The 22,172-nt window shown below is 37.2% G+C and overlaps 1 protein-coding gene across 2 annotated transcripts in view; it reads left to right on the top strand.

Moving 5' to 3' along the window:
* The window catches only part of PTCHD4 (patched domain containing 4), a 206,177-nt gene extending 186,024 nt beyond the window's left edge, over positions 1–20,153 (top strand). For both annotated transcript variants that reach the window (XM_063724827.1, XM_054557615.2), the window contains one exon: positions 14,210–20,153. In XM_063724827.1, the coding sequence (XP_063580897.1) occupies positions 14,210–15,843 (1,634 nt within the window). In that variant the 3' untranslated portion in view covers positions 15,844–20,153. The remainder of the gene's footprint in view (positions 1–14,209) is intronic.
* The last annotated feature ends 2,019 nt before the right edge of the window (positions 20,154–22,172 follow it).

Below are 22,172 nucleotides of genomic sequence, written 5' to 3'. Positions count from 1 at the left end.
CTGCTAACATGCTTTTATCAGCTCATTATTTAACATTTCTGAAACCTAGGTTGTTGTCAGTCAATTATAAGTGAATATGGTCTGAAAAGAAACAATGTGGACCTGTTTTGTTTTGTTCTGTAACTACTGAAAAAATCCTAGAGTTTTTATATAGGTTTAGAAACCTTCAGATCATTTGTCTAAACTTTCTGGTAGTCACGTGGCCAAGCTCATCTTTCCCTAGGGTCCAGTTAGCTATTTTATAGTCATAGCCGTCTGCATGGGTCTTCGTTTGACTGTTTTCATTATTGTTTTTTTTTTTTTTCTTTTTTGAGACGGAATCTCACTCTGTCGCTGAGGCTGGAGTGGAGTGGCACAATCTCAGCTCACTGCAACCTCCATCTCACGGGTTCAAGCGATTCTCCTGCCTCAGCCTCCCCCAGTAGCTGGGATTACAGGCATGCACCACCACGCCCAGCTACTTTTTTGTATTTTTAGTGGAGACAAGGCTTCACCATGTTGGCCAGGCTGGTCTTAAACTCCTGACCTCAGATGATCCACCTGCCTCAGCCTCCCAAAGTGCTGGGATTACAAGCATGAGCCACCACATCCAGCCCTTATTATTGTTTCTTGATGAATCTTTGCCTAATGCAAATGAGCAGGACGAAGTCCATGTACATTATCAAGATGGAAAGAAAGAATAAAATTTATCACAAGAGAGCAATAAATGTTCTGGCATGTTATCATGATTGACTTCATTTCTACTGATAACTTCAAGAATGAATCTTAGAAATGTATTTTGATATACTGTGAGTATATAGCTAAGACCCCAAATGAATGTGCATCCATAAATAAAAATGATGGCTAACATTTATTGAATGCTTAGTAAGTGCCAAGGGCACGTTATACAGATCATCTCATTTACTATTCTCAGCAACACAGTAAGATAGGAGTTTGCATTCTTTGTCTTGCATATAAGGAAGACTACATGGAGCAGTTTCTTGTTGGTTATCTAGTTGGGAAGTAACGCAGATGGGGACTGAACCTGGCATAAAAACCAGAGCTGGTGCTCTAGACCCCTCTGCCATGCTGCTATCTTCCCCACGCACTATCCTCAGTTCCCTGACTTCAAGAATTAACACCAAATATTTTTTGAAAGAACTTCTGTTTATAAATTTATGTTGTAATAAGGCCAAGGCTAAGCTGTGGACTGCTGAAAGGGGACTGATTGCAGCAAACTATGGTGAGAAGAGGGCCTTTTCCATTTGAAAGGAAGCCTGTACTGTACTCATCAGGAATAAGTTCAATTGACTCCTGCTCCTGTCACTTCTGAGAGAGTCCTCTGGCAAGGGTCTTCCTGCCCCATGGGCTGATAGAACTCAGCTGGCTGCCCAGCATCTCAACTGTGTTCTCCTCCTGAGTGTGAGTGGTTTGCTGTTATTTGCAGAATAAATTAGAGACAAGAAAGCTCTTTTTCAGCTTCACCCTACTAAATGAAAACAACTCTATTAGCTTATTCTGAATAAGAACATACATATAAGGAATGCCTCAATTAGTTTAATCCAGTTAACTAAACCCTTTGTTAACCAGCATTTTTCCTCAATTAACTTCTAAAGACAAAAAAGACAAATATCAAAATAATCAGAGAAGAAAACTTTAAAACTCTGCTCTAGGCCTGGTACACATTCAACTTAAATTCCTATGCTGTTACAACTATATAATATTACTCAGTAATAGTTAACATTTAAGGGAGCACAGTAATTGTGTACCAGATATTTGTACTAAGGGACTCATGTATCTGTGTTTCATTTAACACAGCAAGTCTTTGAAGCAGATACTGTTACTCTCTCCATTTTGCAGGTTAGCAAATCGAGCCATGGAGTAGTTCATTTGCCCATCTAATAGATGGTAGTGAAGAAACGTAAACACACATAGCCTGATGCCTTGACCCATATACCATATTGCCTCTTGATTATTAATGCATGATAAAATGATGACTCCAAAGTATATTATTCAATATATGGAGCCAGAACTGGGACCAAAATGCCTGACTCCACAGTGCATCTTTTTAATTGCTACATATAGAACCTTTTCTTTTTCTTTTTCTTTTTGTCAGGACTAGATACAGAGAGGAACAAAAGTCTAACACATTTTAGAAAAATCTCTACAGCCCGGTCGTGGTGGCTCACGCCTGTAATCTCAGTACTTTGGGAGGCTGAGGTGGGCAGATCATGAGGTCAAGAGATAGAAACCATCCTGGTCAACATGGTGAAACCCCATCTCTACTAAAAATACAAAAATTAGCTGGGCATGGTGGCACATGCCTATAGTCCCAGCTACTCGGGAGGCTGAGGCAGGAAAATCGCTTGAACCCGGGAGGCAGAGGTTGCAGTGAGCCAAGATCGCACCACTGCACTCCACCCTGGTGACAGAGCGAGACTCCATCTCAAAAAAAATAAAAAGATCCCTAATAAAGTTAATCAACCAATCAGAGTTAAATCAAAAAGGAAGTTCTGGTTGATTAATTTAACGACTATTCCAATGATCAGAATCATCCCATTCCTGAACTTTTGGGTTAACTGGTTTTCCACTGGCTTCAGGGCATTCTGTTCAGAAAAAAAATCCAGCTGTGGAATGTTTTTATTTCAACTTAATTGGGAAGAAAGGCCACAAAACATTCAGGGATGCCCCTAAAAAACTTGTCCTTTGAAGCATTATGCTTTTATCAAGCATCTGTGTTACAGCTTTGAAGATTTTTCTCTTGAATCATATTTAGTAGAAATCAAAGCTGTGCATAATCTAAGTTTGCTACGTAAGAGTCCTTCCATTTCATAAATACATCCTAATGATTGAATCAGACATTTTTAAAACATTCTCCAGCTTTTGATACTGTAAAAATCCTAAGTCAGCGTCCATTTTACTCTTAAAAGGATAAACGATCTCCAGAGCTTGCAATTAATGAACTGTTAAATTCAGGCATATGGATGTGATATGGTTTTCAAATGGGACAAAAAGAAGTTATTAAACTTCAAAGTGATGACATTTTACCATACCTTACTGGGAAGCATTCAAGAAATGTCCTTCAAATGAAAGAATTAATTTTTATTCCCTAAATGTGTGTAGCTCAACAAATGCTAAGATTGTCATAATTGTTATTTCTGCAAGTTCTTGTATTTATTATTTTCTTTTTTATTCTAGGTCTTAATTTTTAAAGTATATGCTTGTATTTAGTTTATAAACTACCAATCCCTTCCTCTTGACCGTTGTAAGATTTTCAGCCCCACTCCAGATTATTCCATTCATTGCTCTTCTCTGCCTAAAGCGATGAATTTTTAGTTCCACATGGCTCCTCCTCCCTCCTCCTATGTTAATATTCATGTTATCATCTTCTTAAAATAACTTCCCACTTCTCATATGCCCAACTGGCATTCTCTTTTCAGTGATAACACAACTAACATATTACCAGGAAACCATTCCTTTTAGTGGTGGCATGATTTGGATATTCAAATCCTTCTGGGCTTAACTCTCACCCAATGTTCCTGTTATAACTCCTATACTCAAATGAAACTTACTTATAAATCAGCAATGATAACAAAAGTTTTAGTGCATTTTATTTTCCAAAAATATTTGTTATAAAATACCAGCATCCTCCAGCCAGACCACCAAGAATACTACTATCATTGAACACATTTAGGTTTTTGACTAATTACAATGAGGAAAAACCCACGCCATCGGGGACCATGGAGTATTTTAGGAAGAAGGTATTAAAATGGACTTATATGATTGTTGCAAATGTTAGATGATCTGGAAGAGAATTCAAGGGAGCATGGTTGTTTACTCTCAAGAAGAGAGGGTAGTTCTATGACTGGTTATCTTAATAATAGTTATCTTAGTAATTATTATACCTAGATGGAGAGAATACTAGAGTTAGGGTAAGCCGTGAGTGGTAAAGAAGCACCAATTACCACTACCACTTTTGAAAGGAAAAGATTTAGTCCATTTTATGTTTTGGGCAATGTTTGTGTTTTGTTCAGACCTGGTTCTGATTATGGAGGGGTCTTGTTTTGTCTCAGTTCATGCTGGTCACAGAATGACCTTGTCTGATGCTGTTTTGTGAGGTTGTCTGTGGTCAAGAAGATAACACTCAACACAGCTGGGAGCGCCAGAACAACTCCTGGCAGCACCATGGCCTGCTTGACAGCACCCAGCCCTCAGAGGCTGCGTTTCCTTCCTAAATCTTTTTTTTGCTTTTTTTTTTTTTTGAGACAGAGTCTTACTCTGTCACCCAGGCTGGAGTGCAGTGGCATGATTTCAGCACACTGCAACCTCCACCTCCCAGGTTCAAGCAATCTTCCCACTTCAGCCTCCCAAGTAGCTGGGATTACAGGCATGCGCCACCACACCCAGTTAATTTTTTGTACTTTTTTTTTTTTTTTTTTTAGTTGAGACAAGATCTCACCATGTTGGCCAGGCTGGTCTCAAACTCCTGACCTCAAGTGATCCACCAGCCTCAGCCTTCCAAAGTGCTGGGATTACAGGTGTGAGCCACTGCAACCGGCCCATTTATTCATTTTCTAAAACTTGAAAAGCATGGAATGTACAGAGAAGAAAATTAAAAACTTCCTGATAGTGGCTGTTTAGCAGGGAAGGGGAGAGAGCAGGAAAGCAAGCCATCCCGTGTGTGCTGGCTCCGCAGTGGTGCTTCATCTTTTGGCAGCACCAAGGCCCTGCAGCAAGGAAAGCTGAAAAGAGAGCTCCGGGAATCCCCTCCTTACAAAGCCAAGTCAGCTGGGGCAGTAAAGACATCAGTAACCAAGCTGCATTCAGAAGCTAGCATTCCAAGTCCAACAATTTGGAACGTTCTTCACGGCAGTCGTCCTGCAGTTGCCAGCACTGTGATTTTCCATTCAATGTAGCACTTACTGTGTTCCAAGCACATGTACTAACTTATCTAAAACGCCTAACAATCCCATGAGGTACATCTCACTGTCACCCTTTTTTACAGATAAGGAAACAGATACGTGGAGGCTTACAAAAATGGCCTGAGGTCACAGATCTAGGATGCAGGAGATATGGGATTTAAACTCAAGCAGTCTATTCTGGGGGAATGTGCTACTGACTACAATATCAAATAGTGTTAATTACCAAGTTTTGCCCACTTTGAGTATGAAAATCTTGACTGCAATTGTCAACAAGTTTTAGGACATCCCATCTCCCATCTCTATTGCTATTTCTCTTCTCACTTTTTCTCTCCATATATATATATGTATAAAATATATATAAAAACATACAAATTTAGGTGTATTAACAAATATACATATATACACATACAGACACACATGCATACATACACACACATATACTATATATGCATATATGTGTGTAAACATATGTGATGTGTGTATATCTGTATATATGCACAAACACACACACACACATATACATATATATATATATATATACACACACACACACTGGATCTTTAAGTTTTTTATACTACATAGAACTACAAAATAATTTGTCAAAATGACTGAATGCAAACTCTGGATGAGACTATATGTCTTTTATCTATACACTAAGATATATATATAAAATATACAACTGCTCTGAAAATTATACAATGAGAATCTGCTACTAAGTTCTATTTTTTCTTATTAGAGACCTAATAAAATCCTATAACCTCCTGAGTGCTAAGGACTGAGTGTCTGTTCATGCTCATAATTATTTCCTCTTTTCTTTGCAATATTCTGCTCCTTTTCCTGTCTACTCTTTTTTTTTTTTTTTTTTTTGAGACTGAGTCTCGCTCTGTCACCCAGGCTGGAGTGCAGTGGTGCTAACTTGGCTCACTGCAAGCTCCGCCTCTTGGGTTCACCACATTCTCCTGCCTTAGCCTCCCAAGTAGCTGGGACTATAGGCGCCCACCACCACACCCAGATAATTTTTTGTATTTTTAGTAGAGACGGGGTTTCACCGTGTTAGCCAGGATGGTCTCGATCTCCTGACCTTGTGATCCACCTGCCTCGGCCTCCCAAAGTACTGGGATTACAGGCGTGAGCCACCATGCCCGGCCCTACTCTCTGTTCTTTACTCTGACTCATTCTGTACTGGGATGGGAATATTTCAAGAGAAGTCACTTCTTGCTTAAGGACAAGATGAAGTGAGGCCCTCCCTCATTGAACAACATTATCAAAGGTTTCCGGGTAAAACCATCATACATGTCCCTGGCAGCAGCAGCTTAGAGAATTCCTGTTGAACACCCTCTACCCTTTGTGGGCTATATAAGAACCAAGAGGTAGAAGCTTTGGCCGTTGTATGAATTGAGCAACCTTTGGGGCTTGATAATCATCTATTTACTTTAGATGGTACTAAATTAGAAGCAGTCAGCATACAAATACACACTGATCATCACCTCAAAACTAGACATTATGGGAATTAGAAAATATCTAAAGAGTTCATCATCTCTCAGGCAAAAGGAGTGTCTTATGAACCTGTTTCTAACTCTGTCAAAGAACAACATAGAACAAGTAATTTCATTTCATATTCCATTCTCTGTTAGACATCCATAATCCTGAACCAGCCAAATTAATGAATAATATGCTAATTTCCCAATTTGGCATAATTGACATCTATTGCCACCTCTGCCAATGTGAACTGAACAGAGGAGGAAATGGGAGAAAAATTCAGAATCATTGGGTGACACTCAGCAAGTTTCCTTCTCAGTAAAATGAGGCAAATACTACTTATTTCACAAAACCCATTGCTGAATATAGGGCTGTTAATAATAATTATTGTAAGAACTAATGATAAATAGTAACATTTATTATTATTAAAGTTATAATTTATATTTAATTACTCAATAAATTTTATAAGTTATATAAAATATATAATTCTATTAAAATATATAGAGTAAATTACATAAAATATAATAAATATAAATTAATATATTTATATCAATTATACCTATTATTGTTAAGCTAGTAAGTATCATTACAATAATAACTATTACAAGAAGAATGTGTTCAAATATCTTTAAAATTTCTACATGTAGATCATGGCCAATTCAGTTTTAAAAACATTTATTGAGCATTTACCATAAGCCAATAATTAATATACAAAAGTGAAAAAGGCAAGTGCCTAACCTGGCCAGTGAAGAGTTTCTGGACTGGCTAAAAGACAGGCCCACCAATGGGCAATCTCAGTGTAGCGTATAGTAAGTACTGTGATTTGGGTTGGAATACAGGGCAGAGACGTCTAAGCTGGTGGAATGGGGGTGAGTAGGGCAAGCGGAAAGTGTTAGAGATCACGCATGTTCAAGTGGTGAGATTATGCTTGAGATCATGCTAAGTAGGAATCAGCCAGCTAAAGAGAAGGAACAATGGATAAATGATCCCACATAATGCCAAAGAAGTGAACAATAACTTAAAATACTGATGCATTATCCAGACTTTTTTGCAGCTGTTTTGCTGGACTGAGTTTTCAGTTGATTGTGATTTTATTTTTTTCATTCATTATTCATTCATTTAGTTGGCATTGGGATGTCACAATCGGGGTGATTTTCACAAACACAATTATTGAAAGTGTAGCTAACCAAATGAAGAAATAACTGCTAAGGGAAAGTAGTAAGCTTTCTTTGGAACAGGTCATAAAAAGGAGTATTTTTTTCTAACCTCTTCTTCTTACGTTTCTGATATCAGTGTCAAGCTTTCACGTCTTGATTAACATGTTCAAGTGAAAAGGAAAACCCACCAGTATGTCTTCTGAAGGCAAATGAGAATTCTAATTCTGCTGATTAAAATAAACTAGAAACCCACAGATCATGCTTATTAAAGCAATATAGCAAAGAAAAACTCAGTAGAGAGCATTAATTGAGTCAGTTACAGCTAGTTCCAATTGAATTTCATCCTTGTTAAAAGTGTTTTCTTTGGAATTGTAGGTTTTGGAGAGATTGAGTGTAGGATTAAAATGGCAACTGTAAAAATTATATTGGATTTATAGAACAACATTTCTCTGGAAAAAAAAAAAAAATCTTGCCGGCACCGTGGCTCGCGCCTATAATCCCAGCACTTTGGGCGGCCAAGGAGGGCAGATTACTTGAGGTCGGGAGTTTGAGACCAGCCTGGCCAATGTGGCAAAACCCATCTCTACTGAAAATACAAAAATCAGCCAGGTGTGGTGGCAGGTGCCTATAATCTCAGTTACTCAGGGGGCTGAGGCAGGAGAATTGCTTGAACCCAGGAGGCAGAGGTTGCAGGGAGCTGAGATCTTGCCACCTCACTATGGCCTGAGTGAAAGAGTGAGACTCCGTCTCAAAAAAAAGAAAAAAGAAAAAAGAAAAACTTCTTTTTAGGCCTAACTATGTCACCAGAGAGTTTTCGTACAGCAATGTCAGATGCAATTACAATATGGAAACATACATTAGAAGAGTAGGAGTTTGGAAAAATGTTCTTAAAGGTAGGCTGGAGATGGTTCTCAGAGAAGATCCATCTTACTTTAGAAGTCATCTTTATTTGTTGGAGAATGATTACTAGAGGCTGAAATGGAATTATAACCAGTTCTGAGTGCTCCCCACCTCACTGAGGACTGATATCAGTTTTGTTTGGTAACAATATTTTTTTTTAATTTAAAACACTTAAATATTCATTCTGGCAGACCTGCACTACCATGACCATGAAGAACCTTCATGATCTTTATCTTTTTCATATGGCTGAATTGCAAATAGCAGAACTTACCAAATCATTGTTAAATGGGGGCATGTTAGCAAGCTGCTGTGTATGTTTTCCTCATTGTTACACAATGCTTCAAATTGCTTTCATTTGGAAAGAGAGCTCCCCATCGGCATCCCATCAGACTTGTGGAGTACTCAATACACACACACACCCCCCTATTATTTCTATTCATCTCCCTCCTTGAATTTTTCTCCCAGTTTTTCCTCTGTCCAACTCTTTTTTACCCTTAAGAACTCTCCTTCTTTTATTTCAAAAAACTGTGCTAAAGGAAATATCAGTCATCTAATAATGTCCCCAGTGAGTTACTTATTATATTAATCTAATGCAGTGTGCAAATATATACTAATGTAATTCAGGGAAATCATGACCAAAGTGTGGCAGTCAGATTTTGGAACACTAAATCAAAAATGTACTTTGGACAATAGTATACCAGCTCGCTATACCAGTGAGCTAATCTCTACTGAGGGAAAAAAATAACAATTATAAACTTTAAATACACAACTACCTCTTCATAGTTTACAGGGGTTTGTGTCTCTATTCATGTTATCCCATCAGCCTAGACTGTCATTAACATCATCCTCTGCTTAAACCTTTTGAAGCTTTCCCTGATCCCTCAGGAAGAATCAGCTGCATTTTCACAGTACACAGCATACAGCCCTACTTAGTAAGAACAAAATTCCTCTTTATATATTAGCTAACTGCATGTAAAACGAGTCCAGAACTTGAATGGAGTTGTTCTTAAAACAAGCAGTGGCCTCAGGTGAGAATTAAAGATTTTGGTGGGAAAATGGGACAGACTCAAAGAACAGTTAGGACTGGGTACTGGGAAATAATATAATGTAGTTCCAATCATCATTCAGTGGGGCATGTCACATTTATATTTGATCCATGCATCACCTGAATTGGTGGGCCACCAGTGTCTTTGGGGTGGACACTGGTGTATCAGTTTGAGGTGGATTACTTGAATTGGATTAAGAATCTCTGAGTAAGGGAGGAACTGCAAGGAATAAAATACTATTAGAAAAAGCTAAAGAGAAAATTGGGGCTTCTTTCAAGAGAGCAGATGCTCAGAAAATGGTTCCAGCTTCAGAATGGAAACCAAAGTGAAAAGTAAGAAACCAAGACAGAAAACACTGCAGAAATTGGAAGACAGACTCTCCATGGTTGATTGGCATCTGGACAGAGTGGCAAGAGTAATCCTAAATCCTAATTTTTGGTTGGTAGCAATCCAGTTCTTTGAATTAGTTATATAGGTAGTTACCTATCTGAATAGATGGCTAGATAGATACATAAATAAATATATACATACATACATACACACACACACACACACACACATAAGCTTGGAAGATAAATAAACAAATGACTGGAATAAATACTTGAAGTTGTTAACAGCAGTTTTCTGTGTTGCGGGATTCTGGAATAATTTGTTTCACCACTATTTTTCATCTTTCCCAAATTTTCCATGGAAATGTATCCTAATTTTATAATCAGAAACAGATAATTAAGTACGTGTGTGTATGAGTGAGTATATTATTTCTTTTTCTTTTGACTAAACCAATAATTTTCAATTGAAGCAAAATTCACCCCACAGGCAACATTTGACAATGTCTGAAGAAATATTTAGTTGTTACAACTGTGGGGTGTGCAACTGGCATCTAGTGGGTAGTGGAATGGTGCTAAACATCCTCCAAAGTTCGTGACAGTCCCCAAAAATAAGGAATTATCCAGCCCAAAGTGTCAATAGTGCCCAGTTGGGAAACCCTGGATTAAACAAATAAAACTTTTATTAAACTTTTATCTCTCCATACAATTAATTCCATTGATACTATACACAGTTATTTCATATTAATTAATTAGTTATTTTTAAATCTAAAATCCTAAGAATATCTAGTATTTTAATAAATATAGACATTCTATATGCATTAGCAGGAGCTTAAAATAAATAATTAAGCTGTTTTCACAGTAGTATATTTTCTCATTGTATGACAATAGAAGTAACATCTACAAAAAGAAAAATCACTCTGACATATTCTCTTCTTTACTCATGCTCTTGCTTCTTTATTTTTAGAGAAGTATTGAGGGCTTTGTTACAAGTGCCAATATAATTTTTTAGGTATATATCCCTATTTTTAAAGCAGTTGCATTAGAAGCTATAATCTTGGTCTCAGAATTACTTAAGTGAAAATGACTTTCTGGACAGATGTTGAAAAAGATTGTGTTTCTTGTTTACCTTTATATCTTATATACCGGCCAGCAAAAGTTCTTATATAACAAACTCTAAATAAATATATATTGGATTGAATGAAAGTAAATAGTGTATAGCTCTTCTGGATACAATCTATATTTATATAGGTATAAAGATGTATAATAAATTTTAGAATAAGTAATAAAAAGATCCATTTTTGGACCCATCTAGAATCAAGAATTATAGTTTATTTAATTCAAAAAGAAGTTAATGGGCATCTTTTAGGCATCTATCACTTTACCAGATGTCCTGCCGAGTATAAAGGTAAGATAAAATGCATTCCCTAGCCATGAAGAATTTGCCATCCAACCAAGAGATAGAACATATCTTGAGAAAACCATTTAATTCCAGAGCAAAACAGCACATGGTTGAGGGCCAAGATGAGTGACTAGTTAGTGCAATAAAAATTTAAGGAACTTATATATATATATATATATATATATATGTATATGACTGGAATCATTAGAAATGGATTTATAGCAAATAGGAGACTTGAACTGACCCTTAACAGACCAATGAATAGAATTTTAATATGACCAGAATTGAGGAAAGTATTTTAAGGGACAGAAAATAACATAAACAAAGCTAAGAAGATAAGACTAATTAGGAACATGCACACAGGGCAGTGAAAGAAAATTACCTTGGCTGGAGCAGGCAATACATTTGAACTGCTAGCAAATGGGCAGATTATTGTGACAGTCAAATGAGTGAATATCAGTAGGAAAATCCTATAAAATATCTAAACATATGAGTGGGATAAAATATGCCATCTCCAAACAAAGTTTGGAAATTGTATTTTCAGTCTCAACCACATTTAAAGTGATTACCTAATCTAATATGGTTTAGTATCATCTTCCTACACCTACAGGCCTTTGTACTACATAAAGCAAAAATCTGGCCTACATAGTGTACCTAATGTTCCATAAAAATGACCACTATCAAAGGCAAGCCAAATTTAGCTGTAGCTCTGTGTAGCCTTTCCCCACCTTGTGACTACAAAGATAGCAGGAGTCCTCATTTCTGAAGAGAGGTGCTCTCATTAAATAATTATTTTAATTGCCTTAACCCTTATTCTAACATTGTATTTTAGTCAAGGGAATAATAGAGCAAGCACTGTATTCTGTCTCTTCAAGGAGTTTTGCCAAAGATAGGAATGAACAATTAACATTGTTAAGAATCATTAGACTAAATGTAATACACATATGTTGAGCTCATGATAAAATGCAAGAAGGAACAGTTCATTACCTCCAAATGAAAAAAACATGCCTTTTCCTAAATACAGTTTACACGAACCTTTCTACTTGTTATGATAAACATATCTTTCCTGATTGGAGACCCATAAGAGACAGCTTTGAAGAATAAATAGGCTTTACATTAGAGGTAAAAAGAATTCCAATGCCTAGCTTCCTTTAGTAACTATTAATAATTGATAAAAACTACCAAAAGTTTGGCCAATGTGTCTTTAAAAATCAAATATTTGCATTATATACATTTAAGTCTATAAATACTATAGTCAAATTAACTATGAAACAAGAATTCTTAGATCATCTTAAAAGAGGTTTTGGTAAATGTTAACTGACCTACGAAACGTTGTTGGTTAGGAATGTATTCAGCTGCAAGTAACAGCCTTACCTACAATAGCTTAGCCAAGATTTGGTTTTCTTAGAAGAGAATTCCACAAGGAGGCAGACAAGAACTCTTCCTAGTGGCTTCATTATACTATTTCAAACAAAATGCCCTCTGGTTTCCTAACAAGCATCCTTAGATGACCTTCAGTTACACTGCATTGTCCGGAACTATGTCACGTGAACCACCTCTAGTTGAAAACTAGGCTGGGAAATAATATTTTTAAGTATGTACATTGTAGTCTCAAATAAAAGAAAGGGAAGAATTATACAGGTCAGTTAGCAAAGCTATCGGCAATGCAAATTCAGAGTAATTGCAGTAAGACCCCAGCTATCATATCTTTGTTAAAGCACTACTAAGTAAATTAAGTTTGTAACACCTAACTCCAATATCTAAGCGCCACATTTAAGTCCATTTTCCAGGTTTTCATAAACTAGTTGATTTTGTGCCTTTCAGCTATGTCTTTGTCTAATGGATTTCTTGGAGAACAGCCCAAGCACAGCTTGTATCCATTCACAGAAAAGATTCCTATGTAGTATTGCTATGCCCACAAGGGCAAGAGTGATCTATGAAGATTTCCACTCACTCAGAAAGCTACCAATTGATATATTATGGATGGTCATTGACAGGTCCAATTCAGGGAAGTGAAAAAAGGGGAAATTGCAGATATAGTATAATACCTTTGTTTACTCAGCTGCTTTCTTCTTTTGCTAGTAAGAAAGTGGTAGTATCTTAAGAGCTGTGAAATTCCTCAAAATTACAGCTCAGTAGCTACCAGAGTCTGGCATACACTGGGTGTTCAAGTAATATTTGTTGACTAAGCCTTTTGCCTACTTACTCTTATCAAAAGGTACACAAACATTGGTTTAAAACAAGTGTTCTTCATTCACTTTAATGAGGCAGTCAAAAGCATTTAGTCAGCATCCATCTCACGTGAATCAGAGCTCTATGAGGAGCCCAAAGGAAGTGCTTGCTAAGATTTTTCACCCCTAAGGTCTTGCCCTGTCTTTTATGTGATGTGGCAGATTTTTTTTTTTTAAACTCACATCTGGAGCTAATTAATCAAGTCTTTGGAAATTGGTTTCTAAGCCATTTGGCCACCAAGTAGTTATCAACATTATAAAATCGGTTTAGAGCCATTTTAAGGGTTTAACATACTTTTATAATTTCCTAAATCAGCATATAAATCAGCTTGAAACAAAAGTTAGGAACTGTCAGTCAATGAATCAGTTAACCAAGCACTTGACATGATGTTAAGGGTCATTTGAAGGCACACAAATAACAGCCCCTGCCGTTGACAATTTACTGTCTATTTAGGAAGACAATATGTGTTCAGGGGGAAAAAATCATGTAATAATGTAACATTATATTTACAACTTGTCATATTAATAGAACAGACAATACATGTTTCATTTTTCCCAGAATATCAATAAATTTGGGCTTTGCTAAAGTGAAACAGGGACGAAATATATCCTGTCCATAACTCAACTTTTGAGGCCTGATAGGAAAATCATAGCCCTTTGAAGATTAGAGTATAAAGTGCCATTTAGCATAGATAAACTATAAGGAATTCACTTGAGCCATAGGAGGAAATAAAAATAATTATTATTTTCTTTTTTTAAAACATTAGGTCATGGAACTAAAGGAGTGTTTGAGCTTCTGTCTGGATGGCGGAGAACCAAAGAGAATTTGCCCTTCAAAGACAGGATAGCAGATGCCTATTCTGATGTGATGGTCACCTATACCATGACCAGCTCCCTGTACTTCATCACTTTTGGCATGGGTGCCAGCCCATTCACAAACATAGAGGCTGTGAAGGTCTTCTGTCAAAACATGTGTGTCTCCATTCTTTTGAACTACTTCTACATTTTCTCTTTCTTTGGCTCCTGTCTGGTTTTTGCTGGCCAACTAGAGCAAAACCGCTACCACAGCATCTTTTGCTGTAAGATCCCTTCTGCAGAATACCTGGATCGCAAACCTGTGTGGTTCCAGACAGTGATGAGTGATGGGCATCAACAGACGTCCCATCATGAGACGAACCCCTACCAGCACCATTTCATTCAGCACTTCCTCCGTGAACATTATAATGAATGGATTACCAATATATACGTGAAGCCATTTGTTGTCATCCTCTATCTCATTTATGCCTCCTTCTCCTTCATGGGGTGCTTACAGATCAGTGACGGAGCCAACATCATCAATCTACTAGCCAGTGATTCGCCAAGTGTTTCCTATGCCATGGTTCAGCAGAAATATTTCAGCAACTATAGCCCTGTGATAGGATTCTATGTCTATGAGCCCCTAGAGTACTGGAACAGCAGCGTCCAGGATGACCTAAGAAGACTGTGTAGTGGATTCACTGCAGTGTCCTGGGTGGAGCAGTACTACCAGTTCCTGAAAGTCAGCAACATCAGTGCCAATAACAAAAGTGACTTCATCGGTGTCCTGCAAAGCTCATTTTTAAAAAAGCCAGAATTCCAGCATTTTCGAAATGATATCATCTTCTCCAAGGCAGGGGATGAAAGCAATATCATTGCTTCTCGCTTGTATCTGGTGGCCAGGACTAGCAGAGACAAGCAGAAAGAAGTCATAGAAGTGTTGGAAAAGCTGAGGCCCCTATCCCTCTCAAAGAGCATCCGATTCATCGTGTTCAACCCCTCCTTTGTCTTCATGGACCATTACAGCTTGTCTGTCACAGTGCCTGTTCTGATTGCAGGCTTTGGTGTTCTCCTGGTGTTAATCCTGACTTTTTTCCTAGTGATCCACCCTCTGGGAAACTTCTGGCTAATTCTTAGCGTCACCTCAATTGAGCTGGGCGTTCTGGGCTTAATGACATTATGGAACGTCGACATGGATTGCATTTCTATCTTGTGCCTTATCTACACCTTGAATTTCGCCATTGACCACTGTGCACCACTGCTTTTCACATTTGTATTAGCAACTGAGCACACCCGAACACAATGTATAAAAAGCTCCTTGCAAGAGCATGGGACAGCCATTTTGCAAAATGTTACTTCTTTTCTTATTGGGTTAGTCCCCCTTCTATTTGTGCCTTCGAACCTGACCTTCACACTGTTCAAATGCTTGCTGCTCACTGGGGGTTGCACACTTCTGCACTGTTTTGTTATTTTACCTGTGTTCCTAACATTTTTCCCCCCTTCCAAAAAGCACCACAAGAAAAAGAAACGTGCCAAGCGAAAGGAGAGAGAGGAAATTGAATGCATAGAAATTCAAGAGAACCCGGATCACGTCACCACAGTATGAGGGGTACAGACCTGTGGATTATTTTTCTTTTCCAGTATTGCACAATGATGCAGGGCAAGTAAAGCTCAGACCTCAGCTGCTTGGGCTGGCCAGGGGTAACAAGGCAAGTCAGATCAAGAGTGCATTATTCATGACACTTCAAGGTGTCTGCTTCTTGGGGGGGAAGAGGGAATAAAAAAAGAGGAAACAGTTATTTGCAACCTTGTTCTCCTCTAAAAACAAGTCTCTGGATGTAATCTGAGAGCTCTTCCAAGGAATGGATGAATCAATGGAGTGTTAAGATAGAAGGCCAAAAGAACCAGCTGCTTTTAAAAGTAAAATGCTTAGGAGTGATGGAGAAACAAGGAAAGGTGTCCTTCAAATAGGGGGAAAGACATAGGAAATGTGCCATGGCAATTTTCATGCTTGTTTTTTGAACAGGTTGGTCAAAGGAAACCTATGCACTTGGGAAGTACATATTTAATACTGTCTAAACCAAAGGACTTCCCAATCCATTTTATGTGTACATATATATGTATATATCCCGTATATACATATACTTAGTTTTGTCTTTAGGGTACATTGACGTTTATGTGGAGGGAGGTGTCCATTTGAAGATAGGCTGGCCTTTCCCTAGAAAGTCAAATCAACCTTAGCCAAATTTATAGATTCATTAATAGCCATTCTAAATCAACCCAAGTGTCTCAGCAGTAAGAGTGTCATTCAACTGTGGGATGAGCAAAATAAACAGAGATGTGAGTTCATTAGATTATGCATATCATGTCAGCAGTCATCTAGACTTTTGCTTTGGATGACTTTGCAAAAAAACACAGAAGGCATTTGAATTAATTACCACATGGACAAGGTTTACTGTTTCATATTAGAAATAAACAATTGATACGGATTTTCATTGGCTTTTACTGTATTTGGAAGGCTGATATGGCTGCTTTCAGTGAGCTCACCCAACTGCAAATGAGTACTTTACACAGATTATCCATACATGAGTCTAAGGGTGCACAAGTATGTGTATGTGAGTTGGGGTACTCCATAGTTACACCGTTCTTATTTTAGATAGGGAAAATAACTGCCATGGAATATAGATAATTAACATAGGAGAAAGGAGACATAACTAGGAAACTCGTAGAGTGAAATAGAATAAAATGGACCATACCCACTCATCACACGCCATCTACTGGTTCTTAGTGTAAGGAAACTATTCTAATCCTATAAACTCTAGTGTATTCCTTGCATTAGTATTTGGAACATAACCCAGGCCATGATCACTATAGTAGTGTTCAATATACCTACTGCAGTACCATTTGTAGCTTCTTGTAGTGTTGCTCTTGTTACCTGGAAAGTGCTCCTCAGTTGGCCCACCTCCTAGGGTGATCGCAGCTCTCCACAGGCGGGATATTAACTATAACTGCTGCTGAATTCTTTCTCAAACAAAAGTACTGAGGTAAATGTTTTCATTAAGTTAAAGTTTAAAACTACTTCCAAGCACCTGTTGGGTGCTTACTTGGACTGTTGCTGTGCGTCCTGTCACAGGAAGTTAATAGAAAATGCCTTTTCCCATGCCAAGCAGTAACATAATTTATTTCCAGGTAGGACAGAATAAATGTCCAATGATTATAAAATCTGCTAGTAAGCTCTTTTACCTAGAAGAAAGCTACTATTTCCCATCAACTTTGGTTCTATGTTTTAATCAAATTAATAATAATATCTAAAATAACAAAACTCCTTGACTCAATTATGTTCAGAAAAAAGATACAAACCATTCCATTCTCGTTATAGTCTCTGGAAATGAAGTTCATAGACTAATGAAGTAACAAAACAAGTATACTTAGACATATAACTTTCCAGAATATAAAGGTGAAAGGGAACACACCCTAAAATAAAAACATTTAAGTAGTATTTCATTTATTAAATGGAGTTTGTTTTGTTTTACCTTGAGGTAATTGGGTTTCAACAGGAAATGATCTATGTCTTCTCCATTGTGTCAGTTTCAGTGCAATATCTATAGATTTGAGTGTGGAAAATTATTGCCCATAATCATAGGGTTATTGTTTTTACATTATTTGTGAAGTCATGTCACAAATACTCCTAGCCTTTTGCCTCATGAACTGCTGTACTAGAATGAACTGGTATTTGGTACGAGTAGCCTCCAGACCATGATCTCATATCTGAAGTAGAAGTTTCAGAGGAGGTTTTTGGTTTGGGTTTTGATTTTTTGTTTGAGTGGGGGTTTTCTGGTGGGCTGCAGGGAGGAGAATTCCTCTTACCGATTACCCATCATTTGTAAAGATTTTTAGTTTTTTCGCATCCCCTTCAAAATATGGGAGATAATCACTGAGAAAGTTAATTAACTATCACTCCTTTTCTTCCCATTGTGTGCCATGCTCCACTCATTGACCTATTTTTTAAAAGATTGGCTATTGGGGTTGGTTTTTTCTTGGTTCTTATAGACCATTCTGCATGCAAAGAAGAATGGCAGGCTGATTTGCAGGGAAAGAATCAAGCATGCCAGTTGTGAAAAGCACATGGAGGAAATGGCATATACTGCCAAATGACCAGGGCAGATCTAATATTATGTCTCCATCCAGATAGTCTCTGTTTGGATAGGGAAAAACAGTTCTTCTTTTTTAGTTTATGTCTTCAAGAATCAAAGTGTCTAAGATAAATATGAATTTCTCATTGTTCGAGTGACTAGAGGGCATTTTGGAAGGAACATTATCTTTTCCAGGACACCGTAGTACTCTTTAGAGAACTGTAGCAATAATTTACTGAAATGGAATTATTTGCTCTGGAAGAGTTAATATACCGCCTAAAGTGTCCTAACGCAGTCCTAGGGAGTAATTTAATCCTAAGAAGAATCTAACAGAGCATCATCTGACCTCCCAACCTCACTGTGAAACAGATGCTTCCAAGAATTCCATTTCCTGAATACTAAGATACATCCTAAGATATGAGATCATGATTTGTAGGTCACCCCCAATCCCAACTTTTTTGGTAGCTTGTGTGTACCTTTTCCTAGTTTTTCAAGTTTACACTCATTGTTTTGTTCATTTATAAAGTACTAATGCCATTCAAATTAGGAACTTATCTATTGTCAGCAGATGACCAGTCAACTCCTAGAAGAGGAGAAATTTGTGGGAAATATGTCAGCTTTGTGTAATATTTTATTTAATTGAAACATGTATGCCCTTAAAGTAAGAGGTTATAAAGTTTGAAAAACCTACTCCTTTTCTGTATTTAAACTGGAATGTGGATTTATTTCCTTCCATCAGAATTTAAAATTGAATTAGAAAGTGCCATGTGAGCTCCACTCTCTTTGATGTTAATAAACTTCAAAGAGGTACTCACCTAAATTACAGAGAGATCAGCTAAAAGATTTTTTTACTGCTTATGGTTAAAGGTAATCATACCTTAGAGATTTGATTCTTTAGACCAGCCTTAATTCTTTTTAATTAAAGTCATGTTTAGATGTCTTCCCAGGAATTCTTGCAGTGACTATGAACCTCTTTGAAGGTTGTGCATGAGTATTCTATGAAAGAACTATTCTCCTCTGTTGTTGTATCATGTAAGTGGCTCTTTCCTATTTGATTCCCATTTATTTCCACAGAATTTAGGTTTTTACCTTGTGAGGTGAGAAGAATAATGATGACAAATGTTTTATGATGCTATTACAGTTATTCGTGAATGTTAAATTCAAGAGAGTAAAAGCTTTGTCCATTTTGTAATTATCTATCGCACTTTCCCGTAATAAGCTAATCCTTCTAGGCTTGTGGTTAGAGCTAAGGATTAACTATTGCCAATCAGAATTACATGTATTTTTATAAGTTGACTGTAAATATCATAATTACAGTCACATATTTTTATGACCAAATAGTTATGAATGCACGGCACTATGCATGCATTGTTATTAATAGTACATAGGTTATTAAAGACACTATTTTCAGGGTTATTGCAACTTTTATTAAAATTTCTTACATCACCTATTCATAAATGCCTCATGGCTTTTGGTCTTAAGGGCCTAAAGTCCACAGAAAGTTCCATCCCCAGGTAAGCAATTTAAGAAATGCCTTCCCTGGGTATCAGTAACAGCCACCTCTTCTAGAATGGACTTTGGAAAATCTCAGAAGCGAAATCTGGCTTCCAGGCAAAGGGCCTAGCATATTCTGTATTGGTTAGTAAATAAACATAATTTTATGTCTTGTGTTTGCAAATCTTATGATGAAGCAGAAAATACAATGCCGTGAGACTCACATTTAGATATTGTCTCTTAGAGATTGGAGAAGTCAACGATTTGCTCGGCATCCTACCACAGAGATCTTTCTGTTCAGTCTGCTTTGTTGGTGTCTGCGAATGATATTGGCAATCTTTGTAAAAGTGAATCTGAAAACTGTTACTTATTCCAAAAGAGCCTCAGAAGCACTTTTCTTCCCTTTAAAAACAAAAAACAAACAAACAAAAAAGGTTTTAGCTCTTTCTCAATTACCAAAATTTTGTGACAACTTTATGACATTGACCCAAAACATATTTATGGCTGAATTGGCATGCCCTTGCTATTTCCCCGTCTTCAATCTCAATATGAAATTGAACATCATCACTGTGGTGCGGACCTTTATGCTAATATTTTAAATCGGTGGGCTGCAGATATACTGGATAGGGAAAAATCAAGTTTTTTACTACTTTGTCTACAAAATAACTACAATGATATTGACCCAAATGAAAGCAGCAAAATCATAAGTGAAAGCAACAAAGCCATATTGCATGAGGTCCAGCAGGGGAGGGACTGTGTATGGGTATAGCAGCAGTAAATTATCTTGATTTCTCAACTAAAGGACCAAGATTAATCCACCATCACGTTTTACTTAGGAGCACAAGAGGTGGTATTCTGTGTTTGAAGTGTTGTGGAGTTAGATCAGGCAACATTTGAAATGACACTGGAAGGATATTGAGAGATGAGCCCACATCTCAGAAATCAAGAAGTCTGTAAGTAGGTGTGATAGAACAAGTGGAATAATACCACATATTCTGTGATTTAGAATACAGCAGAGAGAATCACATGGTGTTGCAAAACTATAGATTCTCAACTGCTAGCAAACCTGATCATAGGCAAATACATTGCACTTGAAGACCGGGTTCTCATTTGTCAGATTCATAACCTAATCTTTGCAGTGGGAGGTGCTCCTGAATTTCCAAGCACAAAGGAAGAGCCATAGACCCTTTTGTTAGTGAAAGTGAGAAGCTAGGGAGACTGTTTGTAAAGAAGCTTAAAGTAAGCACCGAGATAAGCATCATTCATTCCCAGAGTGGCTCTCATCATTGACTATATTTTACGAGTCTTTGAGTCATAATGAACACTTTTTCTGATCAGTTTTTTTTCATACTTAATGAGGACCTCTCTATTGCTGACAGAGAAGCCACTTGCTTTTCTTATAAAATGGAAAACAACTCAAAAGAGCAATATATAGGGTTAAGAATATATTTACAGTATAGCTTGCTAGTCTACAAATCACATTTTGTCTTCTGCATCTCTAAAGATGTAAAAATTAAATGGGAGTGTACCTTAAACTGAAAACCTCTATAAGGTAGATATTTTTAATATAATGAAGTACTTATAAAGAAAACCATCACTGATTTTGCACTATTTTAAATTATAGAAAGCCAGCTTCTACTATTTTTCCCCAGTTGAAAATTTCCCTTAAGAAAGGTCTCACAGGTCATGGTAATTATAAAATCTTAAAAATCAGAAAGAAACTTTAGGAACAGAGTAGGAATCATCCACTGATGCTGTGTGATTCCTGCTGTGTATGATTTGATTGTACTTATCTGAGCTGAGGTTTTTAGAAGTCATTTGTAACTGAGCTCTGGTTTCCCAACAGCTAATGGCATGGTCTGATAGAGGAGCATTATGGTTTTCTTTCCCTCTGTTGCCATAGTTTGTAGAGTAAGCACATTACCCACAGGGCTCTGTCAAACCAGAGGGGGAAAAATTCTAATGCTTTGGAAGATTGCATTGAAGAATTTCCTAGGAATAACTAGGAGAGACTCTCATAGAGGAAAGATTAGTGGTGTTTAATAAAAATGTATAACTTTTCAATGCTATATAAATTTAACTTATATTCTCAGTAGAGGCAGTCTACAGTATGTTATGGGGAGCATTTAAATTATCTAATGTAATATGCTTACTAGAATCTCTCCCTCGACACTGAAATACCTTCTATCATTTTATCTGATGAATTCACTGGTTGTTGGTAGCAACACTGATAGAGCTGGGGAAAAAAAAAAAGAACAGGCCATCATAGTCTTGCATCTCCTGGTACAGTCTGTAGCATCTATTTTCA

The sequence above is a fragment of the Pongo abelii genome, chromosome 5, assembly GCF_028885655.2.
Source record: "Pongo abelii isolate AG06213 chromosome 5, NHGRI_mPonAbe1-v2.0_pri, whole genome shotgun sequence".
Lineage (NCBI taxonomy): Eukaryota > Metazoa > Chordata > Mammalia > Primates > Hominidae > Pongo > Pongo abelii.
Note: the sequence above shows the minus strand (reverse complement) of the source record. Positions and strands in the feature narration are given on the sequence as shown.